This window comes from Coenobita brevimanus, chromosome 18 (assembly GCF_032717465.1).
Source record: "Coenobita brevimanus isolate Jiangsu-jjx chromosome 18, ASM3271746v2, whole genome shotgun sequence".
Lineage (NCBI taxonomy): Eukaryota > Metazoa > Arthropoda > Malacostraca > Decapoda > Coenobitidae > Coenobita > Coenobita brevimanus.
This window is the reverse complement of record NC_136971.1, coordinates 16,537,850-16,556,690: the sequence shown is the minus strand read 5'-3', so window position 1 is coordinate 16,556,690 and position 18,841 is coordinate 16,537,850. Positions and strand designations below refer to the sequence as shown.

Genomic DNA, 18,841 nt, shown 5'->3' with positions numbered 1-18,841 from the left:
AGCTCAGTGGTAAAGACATTGTTACGGCTCTTCAACCTTTCTATGGCACTTCTCCGCGACTAGCATCTTATTTCATTGTTAATCTACCGTTACAGCTGAGCACAAGAGATGGAGAGATGGCAATTATAAGATAAGTAAAGCAATTACACCCACCCCATTACAAAAATACATTATCATCTAGGACTGAGAGTTATTAGACAGCACAGAAATACATCTACACCCTAATCTTTTATTCATAAGTAAAAATTATTAGACAAATTTGAAACATATCTTCTTCCATTTCTTTTATTCATGTGCTAAGGGTAATAAATCTGCTGGTGACAAAAGAATGTATGGAGACATCATCTTGGGTCACATAAGTCTTCCTTCCCCCATTAACTTACACGATTTAAATTACATCACTCCACCACACCACACATCACCTCTCTCACCACCATGCCACACCACGCCACTCTATTCCCCCACCACAACTCACCACATCACCACACCTCACCAATCCACCACATCACACAACTCCACTCCACACCATAACTCACCAATCCACCACACCACACCACACCACACCATTAGAGTATCACCCAATTTACCAGTTAGCCTAGCCGGACAATACCGTTAACAATCTGTCGTCTCAGAAGTATGGCCCAACCTGGGGTACGCGACGATATTATGACGGTACCGTATACATGAAGACTTTTATAAGGAGTTTGAATGTTATTAGGTAACTTTAAAAGCGATATTAAGTGATTGGGGGCATAAAAATGAAGGTTATATTAATAAGGAATGAGTGGAGAATGAGAGGGGGAAGGATGCAAGGGGAAGAGAGGGGGAAAGATGGAAGAATGGAGGGAGACAGAGGGGGGGAAGGACGGAGGGAGGCAATGGGAGAAGACTGATGAAATGGAGAGAGGGAAGAATGAAGAGATGGAGAGAGGGAAGAACGAAGAGATGGAGAGAGGGAAGAACGAAGAGATGGAGAGAGGGAAGAACGAAGAGATGGAGAGAGGGAAGAATGAAGAGATGGAGAGAGGGAAGAATGAAGAGATGAAGAGAGGGAAGAATGAAGAGATGGAGAGAGGGAAGAATGAAGAGATGGAGAGAGGGAAGAACGAAGAGATGGAGAGAGGGAAGGATGAAGAGATGGAGAGAGGGAAGAATGAAGAGATGGAGAGAGGGAAGAATGAAGAGATGGAGAGAGGGAAGAACGAAGAGATGGAGAGAGGGAAGAATGAAGAGATGGAGAGAGGGAAGAACGAAGAGATGGAGAGAGGGAAGGATGAAGAGATGGAGAGAGGGAAGAATGAAGAGATGGAGGGAGGCAAGAATGAGAAGGAGAGAGGGAAGGATAGAGAAAGAGATTAAAGGGAAAGATGGAGGGAGGGCGAGGAGGAAAAGATGGAGGGAGGAAGAGTTATTGGTTGTTAGGTTCAGTTTCTATGACAGCTAATACAAAAATCCTCTGACGGTAGGGAGAATTAAGTCTATAAGACGCCAACATAAATGCACAAACAATGCCAAATTAATCAAAAAATCCGAACACCAATTTTCCTGTTCTGTAAAATAAATATATGTACGGTTTATTTATAAAAAAAAATGTCCTTCCGCGTCACTTTCCAAATTATAAAGAATTCAGTTCCCTTCATACAATATTCACACCAATAAAAGTATTCTGATGGTTGTGCCATTTACCTACTAACAGTAACCTTAAAAACAGACAGATAGATAGATTCAGAGAGAAAGACAGATAGATAAACAGCCAATTCTAAATATAAAGATATATTACAAGATAACACTCTGATATAAACAGATTGACAAAAAAGAAAAAAAAAGATAGGCAGACAGATAGACAGAGATGGTACACTACATAGGACAAATTTTGCAAAGAATAAAATATGTTCCTGGAGCGCCTCCCCCTCTCCTGTCCTCTCCCTGCCTGTAATGAGATAACGTCTAATCTCCCAGCTCAGTCACACGTGAAATAATTTTTTTTTTTTTCAGTTGCGACAATTTATTCTCTGTTGGCGAGTATGGACAAATATATTAAATTCGAATGTACTGGATAAATACGTAATATATTTCTGTCCTATTAATACTGTTGATATGCTAAATTTATGAAAACCTAAATTTATTCTGTCGGTGTACGGGGGCATATATATGAAATTCCAATGTATTAGTTAATTAGGTCAAATATGCACTAATATTAATAACGTCTGTTTTACTGAACTTTATGAAAATTCAGTATAGTTCGTTCATTTTAACTTGGCATAGATTTTCATCCCTTTGCAGCTCATTTCTCGTAGCTGAATAGTACAGTCAGACAGTACTACGGTTCTTCATCCTTTCCACCGCACTTCTTCGTTACTAGCACCATATCTCCTGTTACAGCTCAACAATCAAGAAAAGAAGATGGGACTTGTACTCCTAGTTAAAGTGAACGGAGTATAGTAAAGGCATATTACAAAATGTTTGTTGTGTAATTTGGAAATGGAAGTATAATTATGTGTTGTACGAGTAATTAACAAACGTGGTAATGTGTGTGTACGAATGGGGTGAATGAGTGTATGTTTAACTGTAAGTATGCACGTATTTTAAATAGGTGTCGGTTTATATGTGAATGTGACTGTAAACATAAGGTTCACTTGAGTGTGTGTGTGTGTGTGTGTGTGTGTGTGTGTGTGTGTGTGTGTGTGTGTGTGTGTGTGTGTGTGTGTGTGTGTGTGTGTGTGTGTGTGTGTGTGTGTGTGTGTGTGTGTGTGTGTGTACCGCCAAAGGGAGAGTGTGTGTGTACTGTTGGGCAGGGTACAGCACATAATTTCTGTTGATGCCGCACTAATACGTGATTCTGACGGCTAATTTCACCGCACCAGGTATTACTGATTGCACACGATAAAAACAGCTATTTCGATAATTGTGCCAGAACGCTTTTTGAACGTATCCTCAGACTGGAAACTCTGTTCTCTGTATTTGCTCTACTGATCATAATTTAATCTGGTTCTGTAATGGTGTTGGAGAGGGATGCCTTCGCGTGGTGGCACTGATATAACTAGGCGAGGAGTGAAGGAGGGAGTGTGGTGGTGATGGAAGGTGGGGTAGAGGGGGGGGGTGAAAATGCTCGGAACATTATCTGGGAAGGCCATACTAATTCTTGCACCAGTATCCCTACGGAGAAACATCCCATGCAGCTCTCTCTCTCTCTTTCTCTCTCTCTCTCTCTCTCGGTTACACACACACACAATGCCTGAAATCAAAGTCCTGGCGGCGAGGTCACAACATTACACTAGCTTTGAGTCCCACTGACCATACTGACCGTCGCAGCGCTGTCCCTCACCACACCACAATACCACATCACACAGTACCAAAGCACACTACACAACACCACATCACACAGTACCAAAGCACACCACACAATACATCACACAGCACCAAACCACATCACACAATACATCACACAGCACCAAACTACACCACACAATACCCACTACACCACGCCACACCGCACATCATATAACCATAATACACCAAACCACCACACAGCATCATCAAAGAATTTACATCACATCACACCACATCATAGCCACAATTATACACCCAACCACACTGACAACACACCGCGCCACACTACCACCACCACACCATATCACACCGGAATTTCGTAACACGTTATCACACCACACTAAAATACTTAACCACATTTACAGCAGGAGAACACCGCATTAACATTTGCTGAGTCAGTCATTACCACCACTATCATTTCAGCCCTGTATTTTATCCCTAAAAGAGAGGCTTGGATAAGTTATTCAACATTAACAGGAAAAAGAAATGATAAAAGTAGGAGGCCTTACTGCATATCATCATCATCATCATTTTAAATTTCATGCCACAAGCACCACATCTTCTACACAAGCCCAGCCTACCTTTTATTTCAATCGCTTGTCTCACACACTTATCCTAAGTTTTGACTGCTTCTGCGGCAAAATTCAACCATAAACAACATCCCACATGACAACAACACAAAGAACAAGATTCTGTCTGTCTGTCTGTCTGTCTTTCCCTTTTTTACAATACCAACACTATTGTTTGGAGTCAAGGTCAACAGAGTAACAAATAAAAGCAGTTTGGTGATTTTTTGCACTAAAAAAGCTAGATGGCTATGGAAGAGAGAGAGAGAGAGAGAGAGAGAGAGAGAGAGAGAGAGAGAGAGAGAGAGAGAGAGAGAGAGAGAGAGAGAGAGAGAGAGAGAGAGACTAAGAACTCATTAAATGATCATACAGCCTTTCTGCACCGTCTTAAATATAACTACAGTAATTGGTGTAGTTCAGCGGAATAACTACAACTACCGGTACGTGGCGTGGAAAGACGGAACACACAGGAAGTGAAACGTTAACTAAATAACTGCACAAATACCAAGCCGAAGAGAAAATCAGAACACAATAATTACCATACGGTAAGTTAAAAGAAACTAATATCAGGTTCAATGACGTGTAGCTTTAAGAAAGCGGTGGTGGTGGGAAAGGAGGCAGTATAATCAAATGTTACCGACCTGAGTGCAAAGATACCAAACTGGAGAGAGAATCTGAGCACAAAAAATAATGCGCTAAGAGAAAAACAGCTAATAACAGGTTTCTAAGACGTGTAGCTTTAAGGCAGGCGGTGGTGGTGGTGGTTGTGGTGGTGGTGGTGGTAGTGGCTGTGGTGGAAAAGGAGGCAGCAGACCAATACCGCCCACCGACCAGCCACCTGACCAGAAAACAAAGGGCGAATTTATGTCCTTGCCATAAATGGGAAAAAATCCCTTACGATAAATCAGACGGCGACCACTCTGCGCGGACAATGGATGACTTCATTTTGCCCTGAATAATACCCTCCCTTGGCCGCCGGCATAAGACTGATGGTCAAGCATGTGTCTAATACATTCGTGTTTCTTACACGAATATGGGATACGGTAGTGCGAGTACGGTACGAGTATGTCGACTGAGATGTATGTATGTGTGGTGAAGCAGGGTTAACTGGGGTAATGTGAAATATGTACACAGCGTTGTAGTGTCTTCTGCAGCGACTTTTCCATCGCCTTGTACAGCATCTACAAGACAACCGGTTTGCTGATGCCGAGTTAGAATAATTTCTAAATTTAATCTAACTTGGCCTACAATTGACATCTCTTCATCTTGGACGTCGAGTTATAATAACAGCTTAATACTTGCATATGATACGAAGTTTTAATGAAAAGGATGTAGCGCCGCAGAATTGCCTTTTCTACCATTAAATTACGTGAAGTAAGATACAAATGTCAGAGTAAAAATGGCTTAGTTACACTCCTCATAATATGGTATCACTTACCTTGCTTCCAGCTGGCGATCTGTCCAGCATTAGGGGCCCATACGTTCTATTAAACCCTAAATGCCAGCGGACAACGCATTACAACATACACGTACATACAAGATCAAGGGCTATATTACCTCGACGAGATGGAACTTCTGGAGGTGGCGGGGATGGGGACTGCCTGCTTGTTTGTCTGGGTAGCCCGCGCCGACTCAACCAGGCACAACACGCCACCACCCCACGAGTCTGACCCTGCTCATTTCCCTGCGCCACCAAAGCAATTCGTCTTTTCCCATTTTCCACTAGGCAATGTTTGATGCAAATTTTTACATAAGTGTGCATTTCTGTCGAACAGATTTAAAGTTTATTAGTACTCGATTAATTACACGAATACCGTAAAGAACTGAGGCCTGTTGGAAGGAGACAAGAGTGAGAAAACTGGAAACGAGTTATCCGAAAGAAACACGCCGAGTTACGTGGAGGGATACACAGAAACAGGTGAGGAAGTAAAGAAGCCTTGTGGTGTTGATATGGATGTGCTGGAAAGTATTAAATGAAGTACCTTGAGATGGCCTGGCCTTGTGGAGACAATGACGAATATAAGACTGACCAGCAAAGTGTGTGTAAGTGAGGTGGAAGAGGGACGATGGCAGAAGGGAAGATAGAGGACTATAAAAAAATAGATAGAGGGATCAGGTGGAGGGGTAAAAGATGGCGTGCAAAGAGAGAGGGAAGTCAGATGGATGAGGGCAGGTTAAAAGTGAGGCGATTCGTTTGTAGCCACCCCTTCCGGGATTTAGACACCTGGCTATAAGCAGACAGATAGAATAACACGAATGAAAAACGTTATGAACGCCTGATATCGATTTCTTACTTGCGAGTGCTTTACTGACACGGAATGTTTCTTACCGTGTTGTCCCATACAGATTTTTACTCGAGAATGTGGCCAGACACCTGAATTCCGTAAACGGGTGGCCACAATCCACTTCCACATCGCCTTCCTCCAATTCACCCCCCTCCCCTCATATACCTCTTCACTCCAGCCCTCCGTCTAGTCCTTGGTCTCTCCCTTCTCCTCTTTTCAGACACGCGAAAACAGTTGAGATCTAGCCAGTTTCTTTTCACCTAAGGGAACTGGGTGAAGACTATTTCGTGGTGGCATGAAATTCGATTAACTTCATTATGAGGCAATGATGAGTCTCCTTGGTTACAAGTCAAATCAACCCTTTAATCTAACCACACCTGGTCATTAACCGAGCTGAAAGGTGTTAAGGATCTCTGAAAGTTTAGAGTAACAATAAAAAAACTGAAGTGTAAAAGTTTTTTGTAGCAACGTAAACAGGGTGTTCCATAAATAGTGGTACTCTAGAACCTCACTTGGCGGTATCTTTGGCGTAGGTGTAGTTGGGGATGTAGGAAATAGAAAAAAAAAAAAGATGCGGGATAAACAATGATAACGCTGTGTAAGCCCTGCCCACAACACACGAGAAATCGCCCGGCTGAGTGAAAAAAGTGCGTTATGTATGGACCGTCCTGTATACATTTTCTTGGTGTGCGTAGCTACTCTAAAACTTGCTCAAAATTAACGTAAAAATACACGGCAAAAATAGAAATGTTTAAACAAATAAAAAGCTACATTTTTCCTGTGTGTTTTAAAATGCTCTTTAACATTTCTCCTTCCTCTAATGATGGGGAAAAAAAACCCTACAGGGGAATATATATATATAAAGCTTGAGTACGTCCGGCTGGCAAAAAGGAAAGTAAATAAAGAGATAGGCTTATACAAATAATTCCAGCGACAGAGCCAACAAAGTCACACATTTACTATTCAGTCACAAAAATTATTCCAGTTCTATCTATCTGTCTCTCTATTTATCTCTTTATTAATCAGTCTATCTACACACAATCTCGCACTTCCTTCTCCCTCCAAAAACTACTCCGGCTTTGTCAGAAGCTAGTAAGAATTTGCAAAAGTTCAGCAGAAATCACAACAACAAACGAACGGTGAATCACTGAAACGTAATAACAAAAATCGCTTAGAAAACACACACACACACACACACACACACACACACACACACACACACACACACACACACACACAACCAAAAATCACCTCAACAGAAATATCACGGCAACAAAAACAGAATAATCACTGCAACAAACAAAAAGTCGTTGCAACAAAAAGAAATATCACTGCAACTTCGACAAAAATTATTGCAACGTAACAGGATGCACTGGTCCATTTTTACTTGGCAAGCCTCCAGGAAAAATAATGACTGCCCTCACTTGTAAATGAAATGCTGACAGTATCTTAGTAGTAGTAGTAGTAGTAGCAGTAGTTATAGTAACAGTAGTAGTAGTAGTACTAGTAGTAGCAGCAGTAGTAGTAGTAATAAAGTAGTAATAATAGTAGTAGCAGTTGTAGTAGCAGCAATAATAATAATAATAATAATAATAATAATAATAATAACAATAATGATAATAACAATAACAATGCCCTACTAAAAATCCAACCAAAGGCTAAAATATATATAGCTAAAGTACATAATGATATGGGCGAAGAGTGGCAAAGGTCAATAAGCAATAATATTATACCTGCACTTCCAATAAAGGTTACCAAATTTGTAAGCACATTAAAAAGAACACTACACAATTCCCACTAATAACAATATTATACCGGTACTAACAGTGTGTGTGTGTGTGTGTGTGTGTGTGTGTGTGTGTGTGTGTGTGTGTGTGTGTGTGTGTGTGTGTGTGTGTGTGTGTGTGTGTGTGTGTGTGTGTGTGTGTGTGTGTGTGTGTGTGTGTGTGTGTGTGTGTGTGTGTGTGTGTGTGTGTGTATCCACCACCATCATCCAAGCCCAGTTCAACCCACCCAGCCCAGCCATAACTCACAAAGACAAGCAGTAATTCGTACTTACCCCACCTGAGACTTTCACATGGCTGCCAGACAGAGCAATGGTCACGTCATCTGTAGAAATATATAAGGCAGTGAGAGAAATTACAGACACACAAAGAAAATCTATATGGTGATGCGTAAAAGTTATAGAAGACAGAAGAAAAACAATACACGAGGGAGTAAAATGATAAAAGGGCAAAATTATAGATGCACAAATGATATAAACGAGCGTGAGGAAAATTATGCAAGGACACAGGAACTAGTGGATGTATACGTGGATGCAAATGTTGTATACGTAGAAACATGTGGGTGACTGCAGATAAAGCCGGTGCAAATGCTATATAAGAAGTAAAACTGGGGTGCTTGCACACACACACACACACACACACACACACACACACACACACACACACACACACACACAAACGTGCAGGAGCTATACAAGATCATAAATATCAACATGCAGATCGCTGTAGCAAAGGAAACAATTGGGTGCACTGAACAAAACCATCATGGATACTGTATAAGAAGCATTGGCGGTGCTAGAGAGGAACGCCTTCATGTGGTGGCATTGATATGACTCGGCAGCTTCAATGCCCATTTATATAAAAGTCTCTCTCAACTCTATCCCTGTCCCAAAAAAGGTGGGCTACAGGAGAAGGGAATTTCAGCATGCAGTTTGTTGGGTTCCCATTTCAGATGAACCTGAGGCTACAACAGCAACAACAGTACCAAGAAACTTGTGAATTCGCGAGAGAGAGAGAGAGAGAGAGAGAGAGAGAGAGAGAGAGAGAGAGAGAGAGAGAGAGAGAGAGAGAGAGAGAGAGAGAGAGAGAATAATGAAAGTAGACAAGAAGAAGACGAGTAATGAGACAGAAAAAAGCAGGCGACAGTTCCCCTTTAGCACACGTCCTGTCCATCAGTGTTATCATGTCAGCACAACGCAACACAATCCCTCGCTTCTCCTTAACACCGGTGGTTTGCTGTGTGTGTGTGTGTGTGTGTGTGTGTGTGTGTGTGTGTGTGTGTGTGTGTGTGTGTGTGTGTGTGTGTGTGTGTGTGTGTGTGTGTGTGTGTGTGTGTGTGTGTGTGTGTGTGTGTGTGTGTGTGTGTGTGTGTGTGTGTGTGTGTGTGTGTGTGTGTGTGTGTGTGTGATTCAGGAAAACTTAATAAACCAGGAAGAGAATACAGACATAGGCTATCTATATAATGTTAATGGAAATTTGGCAAGGAACTAACCTGGATATTAAGAAAGTAATTTTTGGATAACCCGAAGAGGAGTATTATAGTTACGTGCGATATCCCATCACCGACCTCTTACATAAGCCAGACAACTTCACTCTTTTCGCCTTAGCTTGGCCCATGTTTTCGTCCTTCTGCAGCTTATTTCACGAACCTCAGTGGGAGAAAAAGACAACACCACGGCTCTTCACCCTTTCCCTATCACTTCTTCGTGGCTAGCACCATATTCTAGATGTTAATCTCGCAATACAGCTCAGTATTCATTATAAAAGGATGGCAACTTCAGACCAAGTTAAAGTGAAAGGAGTATAACACTTAGATTATCAAACCATCTATTATTACTTACCAGTCAATTAAAGTTACTAATACCTACCACGCTGGCTCCATTTACTGATATAGATTTACTAATACAATGTGTTATAATCAGGTATTATAGAGTTACAGAGCTAAATGATATACTAGTTGGTTAGTAATATCACACACACACACACACACACACACACACACACACACACACACACACACACACAGTCGGGTTAGGAGAGTGAAACACAATAGTCATTCATACATTTAATAAACATATGTGAGTAAGAATAATGGTATTCACAATGAGTATGGTGACTTTAGGTTCGTACTGTGAGTGGCATGGAAGGCTTCGTTGCATCTCCTCCTAAGCCATTTAGTCTGCATATTACACCCTGTACGCCATTTCTATCGCTTTAATATCGACAGAGTTTACACCAGTATCACGCAAAAGGATACTCAGTTGTAAGAGCAGAATAATTCGGTAAGGAAGAGATGTTACGAAATATTCACAGTCACTTAACGTACGACCCCTACAGTTCTAACTGGCTTTTGAGATTTCGTAAGATCTCTTCTACAGCGATAACTTCCGCACATTACACCTCAGTATCCCTTAATATGCTACTACGTCGGTTTACTCTAATCTGACGAAGATCTCTGACCCCTTTCACCTCGGCTGAGGGCCAAGTGTGATCAGACTGAGAGGTTGATTTGACTGGTAACCAAGGAGACTCATTCCCAGCTCAAAACCAAGGCTTACTGAATTTTAAGCAAGCACGACTTGCTGTTCAAATGACTGTGGCCCAAAATCCTCAGATGAAAACTGACCGACCAATGCAAACCATGTCGATATTAAAAGGACATGACTAACAAAGAATATAGCATAAAGGTATAACAGACAAAATAAATCGCTAAGGGGGATATGCAACGAAGCATCTGATCCACTTACAATACGATCCACAATTTAATGCCCAAAGCAGGACTACTAAGCTTTTTTTACTCTAACGTGGCCCAGATTTTCGTCTTTTGCAGCTTACGAGTATATCAAGCTGCTCACTGGTCGAAAAAGACAATGCTACTGTTCTACATCCTTTCCACAACACTTCTTCGCGACTAGCATCATTACCCAGTCTTATTCTCTTGCTACAACTCAGTATTCAAAATGGAGAGACTGGAATTTTAGGCCAAGTTTGAGTAAAAAGAGTATACAAGGTCAGCGTCCACAACAACACTAACCCCAATGTAAACGCGGCCATTCAGATATTTTTTTTTTCCCACGAGAGACGCTTTGCATTCTGATTCTAGGCTATGAAAGGGTCTGTTACCGAATTTCCCTTATTTTTTTTTCTTTTTTCGCCAATCGACTGTGGTAGCTGGAGACCTGTTTGAGATTTTTGTCTGGTCAGATTTTTTCCCTGCCTGTTTTGTAACTCTCTCTCTCTCTCTCTCTCGTGGCATTTGATGGCGAGAAGTTTACACTGCTCCCTGAAAGGCAACTTCATGGATTATCAGCTATCGGTGAGTTACAATGTATTTCGTTTATTCGTTTTAGTAAGAATTTATGCATACGAAATTTAAAGTGTCAGTGGCGGATACATGGGGGGCGGGGAGGGGACGGCCGCCCCCCCTTCAGCTATGAATGGCGCCCCTAAGAGCTCATCAACTGGTAAAGAATAGGTGGAATGATCTATATTTCAGTTTTGATCAATAAGTAGTGGATGATTTGAATTTATATATATTTTACTTTTGATCAATTGGAAGAGAATTGTTTGAATCTATAATTTATTCCAATTTCAATCGGTAGAGATCTGTAACTGGTTTCCATCTAACACGAATTACTGGTTATAGGTTTTAAATATTAACCACCATAAAAGTACCACAACCTGCCCCCAAATCCCTTTCGAAATGCTTGTGAAATGTTAAAAAGCGTTTTGTGACCGGGGCTCTGCCCCGGACCCCGCTGGGAGAGCTACCGCTCACCTCAGACCCCCTAGCTTATTGCCTCGCGCCTTGGGCGCTAGGCGCCCCTAACACTGACAAACAGCAACCCCCCCCCCTTTCCTAAATCCTGGATCCGCCACTGAAGAGTGTGATTAGTGTGCTGCATTAAACATGACAGTGTTATTGTTCTTGTCTCAGGTTCATATGACACGTGAATCCGGTGGACTGCAGACATAAACTGCCCTTATTTTGCAATCCAGCATCCCCTTCTCTGTGACAGGGAGAGAACTGAGGGACGTTTGTATAACTGGGCAGCTCCATCGCCTGATAACGTCGGTGCCACCACGTGAAGGCGTCCCTCTCCTGCACCCAAACACTGAATAAGTCCTGATTCAGCACTGTTTTGTAGCCTATGACACGGATGCAAACATCTAAAAAAAAAAATATCCGAATGGGCCTCAACATCTACAAGACCACAGTATCAGAAAGTACAGGTAGGAAAGACAAAAATACAGGCTAGAAAATATATATGTTCTTCGATGGTCCTAGATGATGATTTGATATAAGGCCGAACACTGCACACGAAGACGAATCCATGGTTTTAACAAGCATAGAAAGTGCGAAAAACTTGGACGCTAACCTCACACAAATGCCCGAATACTCAATACAAAAGAACGTAGGATCTATTATATCAAAAATAGACGTATATTATGTGCGCGCGCATGTGACCGAAAAACATCTGGAACTGATACTGCTATTTGACATGGTTTTATTTTATTTTCACTATTTTTTTACAAGAACATCGAACACTTAAACACAAATGGCGGACTCAAAGGATAGTGTCATTTACTCCTCTCTCTCTCTCTCTCCCCTTGTTTAATATATTGGTTTAGGCTATTACATTGTCAAGTTAAGGTAGTTTTTTTATTCAACTAGTTTTGATAGTTAGACTGAGTTTGAGATAGTCCAGAAAATACCTGGTGTTTTGCGTCAGCTATTATTTTCAGAATCAATAAAAATCCCCATAACAATGAGAAAACTGTTTATAAATCAAATTGATACCATCCAAAAATTATTCAAGCTCTCAGTTAATATAATTTTCCGATACGAGGGCATAGAAAACTGCTTATAAAAGGAACTGATCACATTAAACTAGCTCAAGATAGGAAAGACTTTGAAGATAACAAGGTTAAGTGTTGCAAATCTGTTTTCTGGTGCAGGCTGAATCCAGTTTCCGGGTGCTAGGTGTTCTTGAGTCAGTACTTGAAATCTGCTGTTTAAGTACAGGCTGGTCCATATATTAGGCAATTCAATTCTCGTGTGATGCAGGGACGGCTATGTTTGTGTCTGCTTTCAATTATTTTCAACTTCCCATAACCCTTTTCAGGCGTCATTTTTTTTCATATTCATTGTTTATATGGTTGATTAGTACGTCATGAGGCAGCAACAAAATCTTCGCCCCTCACAAAACCAGATTTTGCCGTATCCAGAACACCGAAAACTGGAGAGCACAATATGCGGATCGCCTTGTAGTTCCTGGTTATCATCATCGCCATTATCATGATCATCATCATCCTCATCATTTCTAAGCTGTAAATAAGAACAAATGGCACAACCGAAGTACACCTATCAGCTCCAGCCATAAGCATTTCAACCCCTCTATTTCAATACCCATTTTTGCGACAGGAAGAAAAAATGTAAATATGACCTTTCGTTTTCACGAAGACGACAGAGAAAACGATTATGCGTTTTTCCATAATAAATACATGTGAAAAGAAAATCAGACAGGGAACTGAGCTGACAGAATGATTATTGTACGAAGGAGAGCATGACAAGGGTTTGGTATCCTTTATTAAATAAGATGATCGTAGGACTGACTATGATAGGTAACTGTTAGGTGCATAGTGAGGAAAGGTGTGACTGTAAGGTAGAGTCAGAATTCTGGGGGATTGAATAGTGAATGGATGGGTGTGGCCCATTTCATTAAGTATACCGTTGATTCTTCTTCCACAATGATTTTCTTTTTTCTTTTTCCATGCATTTGACTTGTTTCAATGAGCATAGTGTTCATTGGGTGTCTCTCTCTCTCTCTCTTTTACATCTGGATCCTACTTCATCCCACCTATTCGTGGGAAAAAGAGGCGAGATGATGATGATGATGATAAAGAGCATTATTATTCCTGGCCAAGTAATGGTTTATATCTATCTCAACAGATTACCTAGTCAGATAAATATAAACAGGATGTAAATCACCAGTAAAAGATGTTTTTGTATTCTAAATAAAAGTGATAACATGATTTTTTCTTTTCTCTTGAGCCAGCAAGCACGTTAGGCAGTAAAAAACAACGAGATGAAAATATATATGTATGTGTGTGTGTGTGTACAGTAATTCACCGGGTGGGTCAGGATCACTTGATGGTCGTGATCGTCAGCATTTTACCCTCCCGGAAGGGAGCTGAGAGCTCATATAGTCCAATCTAAGGGCAAGGCTGTGACCTTCACACACCCACACACCCGTCCCCTTGCTCAAGGGGGACAGTAACCACCCACTTCGTCAGTGAAACATTTCGCAACCTGAGCGAGGCGCGAACTTCCGTCTACCAGATGGCAAACGAGAACGTTACCACTGCGCCAGCGAGCGGGGTGTGTGTGTGTGTGTGTGTGTGTGTGTGTGTGTGTGTGTGTGTGTGTGTGTGTGTGTGTGTGTGTGTGTGTGTGTGTGTGTGTGTGTGTGTGTGTGTGTGTGTGTGTGTGTGTGTGTGTGTGTGTGTGTGTGTGTGTGTGTGTGTGTGTGTGTGTGTGTGTGTGTGTGTGTGTGTGTGTGTGTGTGTGTGTGTGTGTGTGTGTGTGTGTGTGTGTGTGTGTGTGTGTGTGTGTGTGTGTGTGTGTGTGTGTGTGTGTGTGTGTGTGTGTGTGTGTGTGTGTGTGTGTGTGTGTGTGTGTGTGTGTGTGTGTGTGTGTGTGTGTGTGTGTGTGTGTGTGTGTGTGTGTGTGTGTGTGTGTGTGTGTGTGTGTGTGTGTGTGTGTGTGTGTGTGTGTGTGTGTGTGTGTGTGTGTGTGTGTGTGTGTGTGTGTGTGTGTGTGTCCGGAAAAACAAACAACGAAACTGGAGCAAAGAAGGCCCTGACTAAATTAATGTCATGAAAACAAAATATTTTCATTTAATGGCATATACTCGTAGTGACACGAGAAACTGCCTAAGCATAATTAAGGAACCTGATTCTGAAATTTACAAGCACTGAAAACCAACAAAGAATACTAAAACCAACACCCTACAACTACTACTACTACTGATGACGATGATGATCGTGATGATAATAATAATAATAATAATAATAATAATAATAATGATAATAATAATCTCACCTTATGGGGTTACAGCAGTACTGAAATTGCTGAACTTACTGATGGGACGCTATCCTGAAACGTATAAACACCGAAAAGAAAAAAATATGCAAAGAAGAAATAACGACTTAAGGAGCTAAAGAAAAAAAACCGGGCTCACCTTAATCATGAAACAGATGAAGTTACTGAGGGGTACATCGTTTTGAAATCTAGTCACCGATATTACAAACACCGACATGAAAGAACAAACCTGAAAGAAAAAGAACTTTCAAGAACAAAGTAAAAAAATTTCTGAACTAACGAAAACACGGGAAAAAATACTAGCCTACTGGCACCGACAGGAAACAAAAATAAAATCCTGAAACAAAAATTATGCGAAAAATTTGCAAACATAAAAAAACACAAGCCTGGAAAAGAAAAGAAAGCTCAGCTGTTTAGTAAAAGTTGAAAATTTTCAGAACTAAAAAGAAACAAAAAATGCTATTATTATCGCTCGGGAATCTCTAGGACAAGAGTGGCTAAAAACGGAAATCTGAACAGAAGGATTTTGTTTTAATCTAGTTTTTATCATGGCCCCATCTGAACGTGAACACGGTGGATTGCAGGATAAATTTGTTGCCCTCCTCCTGCAGTCCATCATTCTCCTTTCCGGGGATAGGGATAGGGATAGGGACGTTTGTATAACCAGGCAGCTGAGGCCGATGGTTCTATGGGTCCCACTAAGTGAAGGCATCCTCTCCAGCATCTTGGAAACATGATGTAAGAGAACGTGAAGAAGGGGTGACCGGGCGATCTTAAGAACGAATGGAATATGAATTGTCTGTCTTTTAATCGCAAGTACCGGGAAACTTGACAGGAAAGCTGGCAATATAAATCAAAACGAAAGATAGCTTACGTAGTCTCAGCATTTATTTATTTATTGAAACAGGAAAGCTTAATATATTACCGGAACAGACGACAAAAAATTTAATGTGTGTGTGTGTGTGTGTGTGTGTGTATGTGTGTGTAATTTCTCAAACGGGAAAGCCGAAAATACCAGCCTGAACCGACCGGCGATATTATTTTTTATAAAATATTCATCTAACAGAGGAAAGCAAAAAAAAAAAAAAAAAAATGAATCCAGACGATGCATTTTTTTTTTTTTTTACCATTTTTCTCTTAAACACGGAAACTAAAAGTATTAACCCTAATTTTGTGGAGAAAGTTTGTGTATTTATTTACTTATTTTTATATAGCTTGTAAACAAAGCCAAAAAGAAAAGATCCTAGAATATTTATTTTAACAGATCCAACTATACGAACCTCAGACAACGACAAAGGCAATATTAAAATGAAAACCGAAAAATAATTATGAGCCCCATTGTTAGAAAGACACGATATTAATACATTTTTGTTGCGATTTTTTTTACTTGAACCAACGAGTGACAATACCTTTTGTTGCAGCTTTTTTTTTAACCGAAATAAAAGATATAAATAATAATACTTTTTAAGGATTTTCTAATCTGAACCGAAGACAGAGACATTGTTAACATCTTTTGCTGTCATTATTATTACTGATGAATTTTCTCAACCGAAGAAATTATTAATATTTTTGTTGTTATTTTTCGTCTGAATCGAAGACAAAGATAATAATTTTTTTTGTTAATTTTCCAACCTAAACCGAAGACAGAGACAACATTCATAGTTTTATTTATTTATTTTCCTTGCTGCCATTTTTCCAACCTGGACAGCTGACACAACGGTAATACTTTTTCCTCTGACTAATTTAACTGATGATTGACCTCCACCGAAGAGAGATAATATTAGTGCTGTTTTTTGTTGTTGTTATTTTCCCAACCTCAATCGAAGACAGAGACACTTCTTTTGTTATATTTTTTTTTTTCGTTATTTTTCCACACCGAACCGAAAGATGACATATATTAATATTTTTTTTTGTTATTTTTCCAACCTGAACCAAAGATAAAGTAATATTTCTTGTTCTTTTATTATACTGTTTGGGCATTAGTCATGAGTGGAGCTATAATTACCACTGCTACTATTACTACTGCTATTGCTACTGCTACTACTATTGCTACTACTACCACTACTGCCAAAATAGGCCAGTAAGTGACGTCATGGGCCGTGTGGGGAGGAGAAGAGGATGGTAGTAGTGGCGATGACGGTGGAGAGCAGAAAACACATCAGGAGGAATCGGTCAAATACCAGTGCCACCTGTAAATTAAATAAAAATAAAATGTTAATATCTGATGTCTATATTTATCTTCCCATTTAAACACACACACACACACACACACACACACACACACACACACACACACACACACACACACACACACACACACACGCACACTACGTCCTTCGCTCCCCTCTCTCTTTTATTAAGCGTGCCATCCTTCACACTTGTCTGGCTAAATTACAGTCTGCGAGGCAAAACATCGTCGGAAAAGAAATCAGTAGGATGATGATGCTGTCTGTTTGCTACCTGGTCAGTTTTGTGTGTATTTATTTTCAGACAAGTGCTTCTTTCAGTCTTCGTGATTGTGAATGAGAGACTGAGGAAGCTGGATTAAGTCTATTTCTGTTGCAGGTTTATATAACTTAGAAAAATGAGACAGAAACAAGAGATGAGGGAAAATGAACGAAGAGAGGAAAGGAAGGGAGAAGCGGAAAGAGAAGTAGACTGGAAGGAGGAGAGAAGAGGAAGAAAAGGAAAATGAAGCAGCAGGGACCTTATTCGTGTGTGTGTGTGTGTGTGTGTGTGTGTGTGTGTGTGTGTGTGTGTGTGTGTGTGTGTGTGTGTGTGTGTGTGTGTGTGTGTGTGTGTGTGCGCGCGTAGGTATGTGTATGTATGTATAGGTATGATATGTGTGTATGCATGGGTGTGCTCATGTGTATGCGTGTGTACGTGTGTGTGGTGTGTGTATGGTGTGTAAGTATAGTGTGTGTGTATGTATGTGTCCATGTATGCTTGTCTGTATGTAGGTATATGTTTTGTTTATGTGTACTTGTGTGTGTGTATATATGTGTACATGTGTTTATATAAGTTTACATACGTGTGTATGTGTAGAGGTGATGCCAACCCGTCTGGTAAGGCCAAAAGACAGCATTAAAGGGAGATAGACCGTTCCAGCCGAGAGAGAGAGAGAGAGAGAGAGAGAGAGAGAGAGAGAGAGAGAGAGAGAGAGAGAGAGAGAGAGAGAGAGAGAGAGAACCGAATAGGGAAACGAAAGGATGGTATGAAGGAGAGGGGAATATGCTCGTAGGAAGAGAAGCCTAGGGAAAAGGGAGACAAGAAAATGAAAGTGAGGGGTGAAAAAGGAGCGGGGAAAAACAAGGAGAGAAGTAAAAAGAAAAGGGGAAGCAGGGAAGGGTGTGAAACTGAAGGGGATAATGGAAGGACGGAGAGAAAGACAAGGGGGGAAGAGGAGAAGGGAAAAAGGGAAAGAAAAATGAGGAAGAAATTAGGGGAAAAGATTAGGGAGGGAAAGGAAATAAGGAGAGAAAGAGAGGAAAAGGAAGGAGGAAAAGACATGAGAGAGAGGAAAGAATAGCATGGGAGGGAAAAAATGAGAAGGAAAGAATGGTGGGAGTTAAAAATAGGGAGGGGAGGGAGCTTACCCCACCCCTACACCACTGCCACTGGTTTTATTCATCTTAAGGTAGACCCCTTGAGATGAAAGGGATAATGAAGGCTATATGTAACCTTTGATCAGAATGCCTTTGCTATGTGTATGAAATCGTCTGGAGGTAGGAAGATTGAAATAAAACAAGAGGGAGTATTCAGAGTGCAACA

General features: G+C 40.8%; 1 protein-coding gene across 1 annotated transcript in view; it reads right to left on the bottom strand.

Moving 5' to 3' along the window:
• Positions 1 to 17,160: 17,160 nt before the first annotated feature.
• LOC145391405 (neuronal acetylcholine receptor subunit alpha-10-like) overlaps positions 17,161 to 18,841 on the bottom strand; it is a 71,409-nt gene continuing 69,728 nt past the window's right edge. The window contains exon 10 of the mRNA XM_080266013.1: positions 17,161 to 17,259. Coding sequence (XP_080122139.1) covers positions 17,161 to 17,259 — 99 coding nt within the window. The remainder of the gene's footprint in view (positions 17,260 to 18,841) is intronic.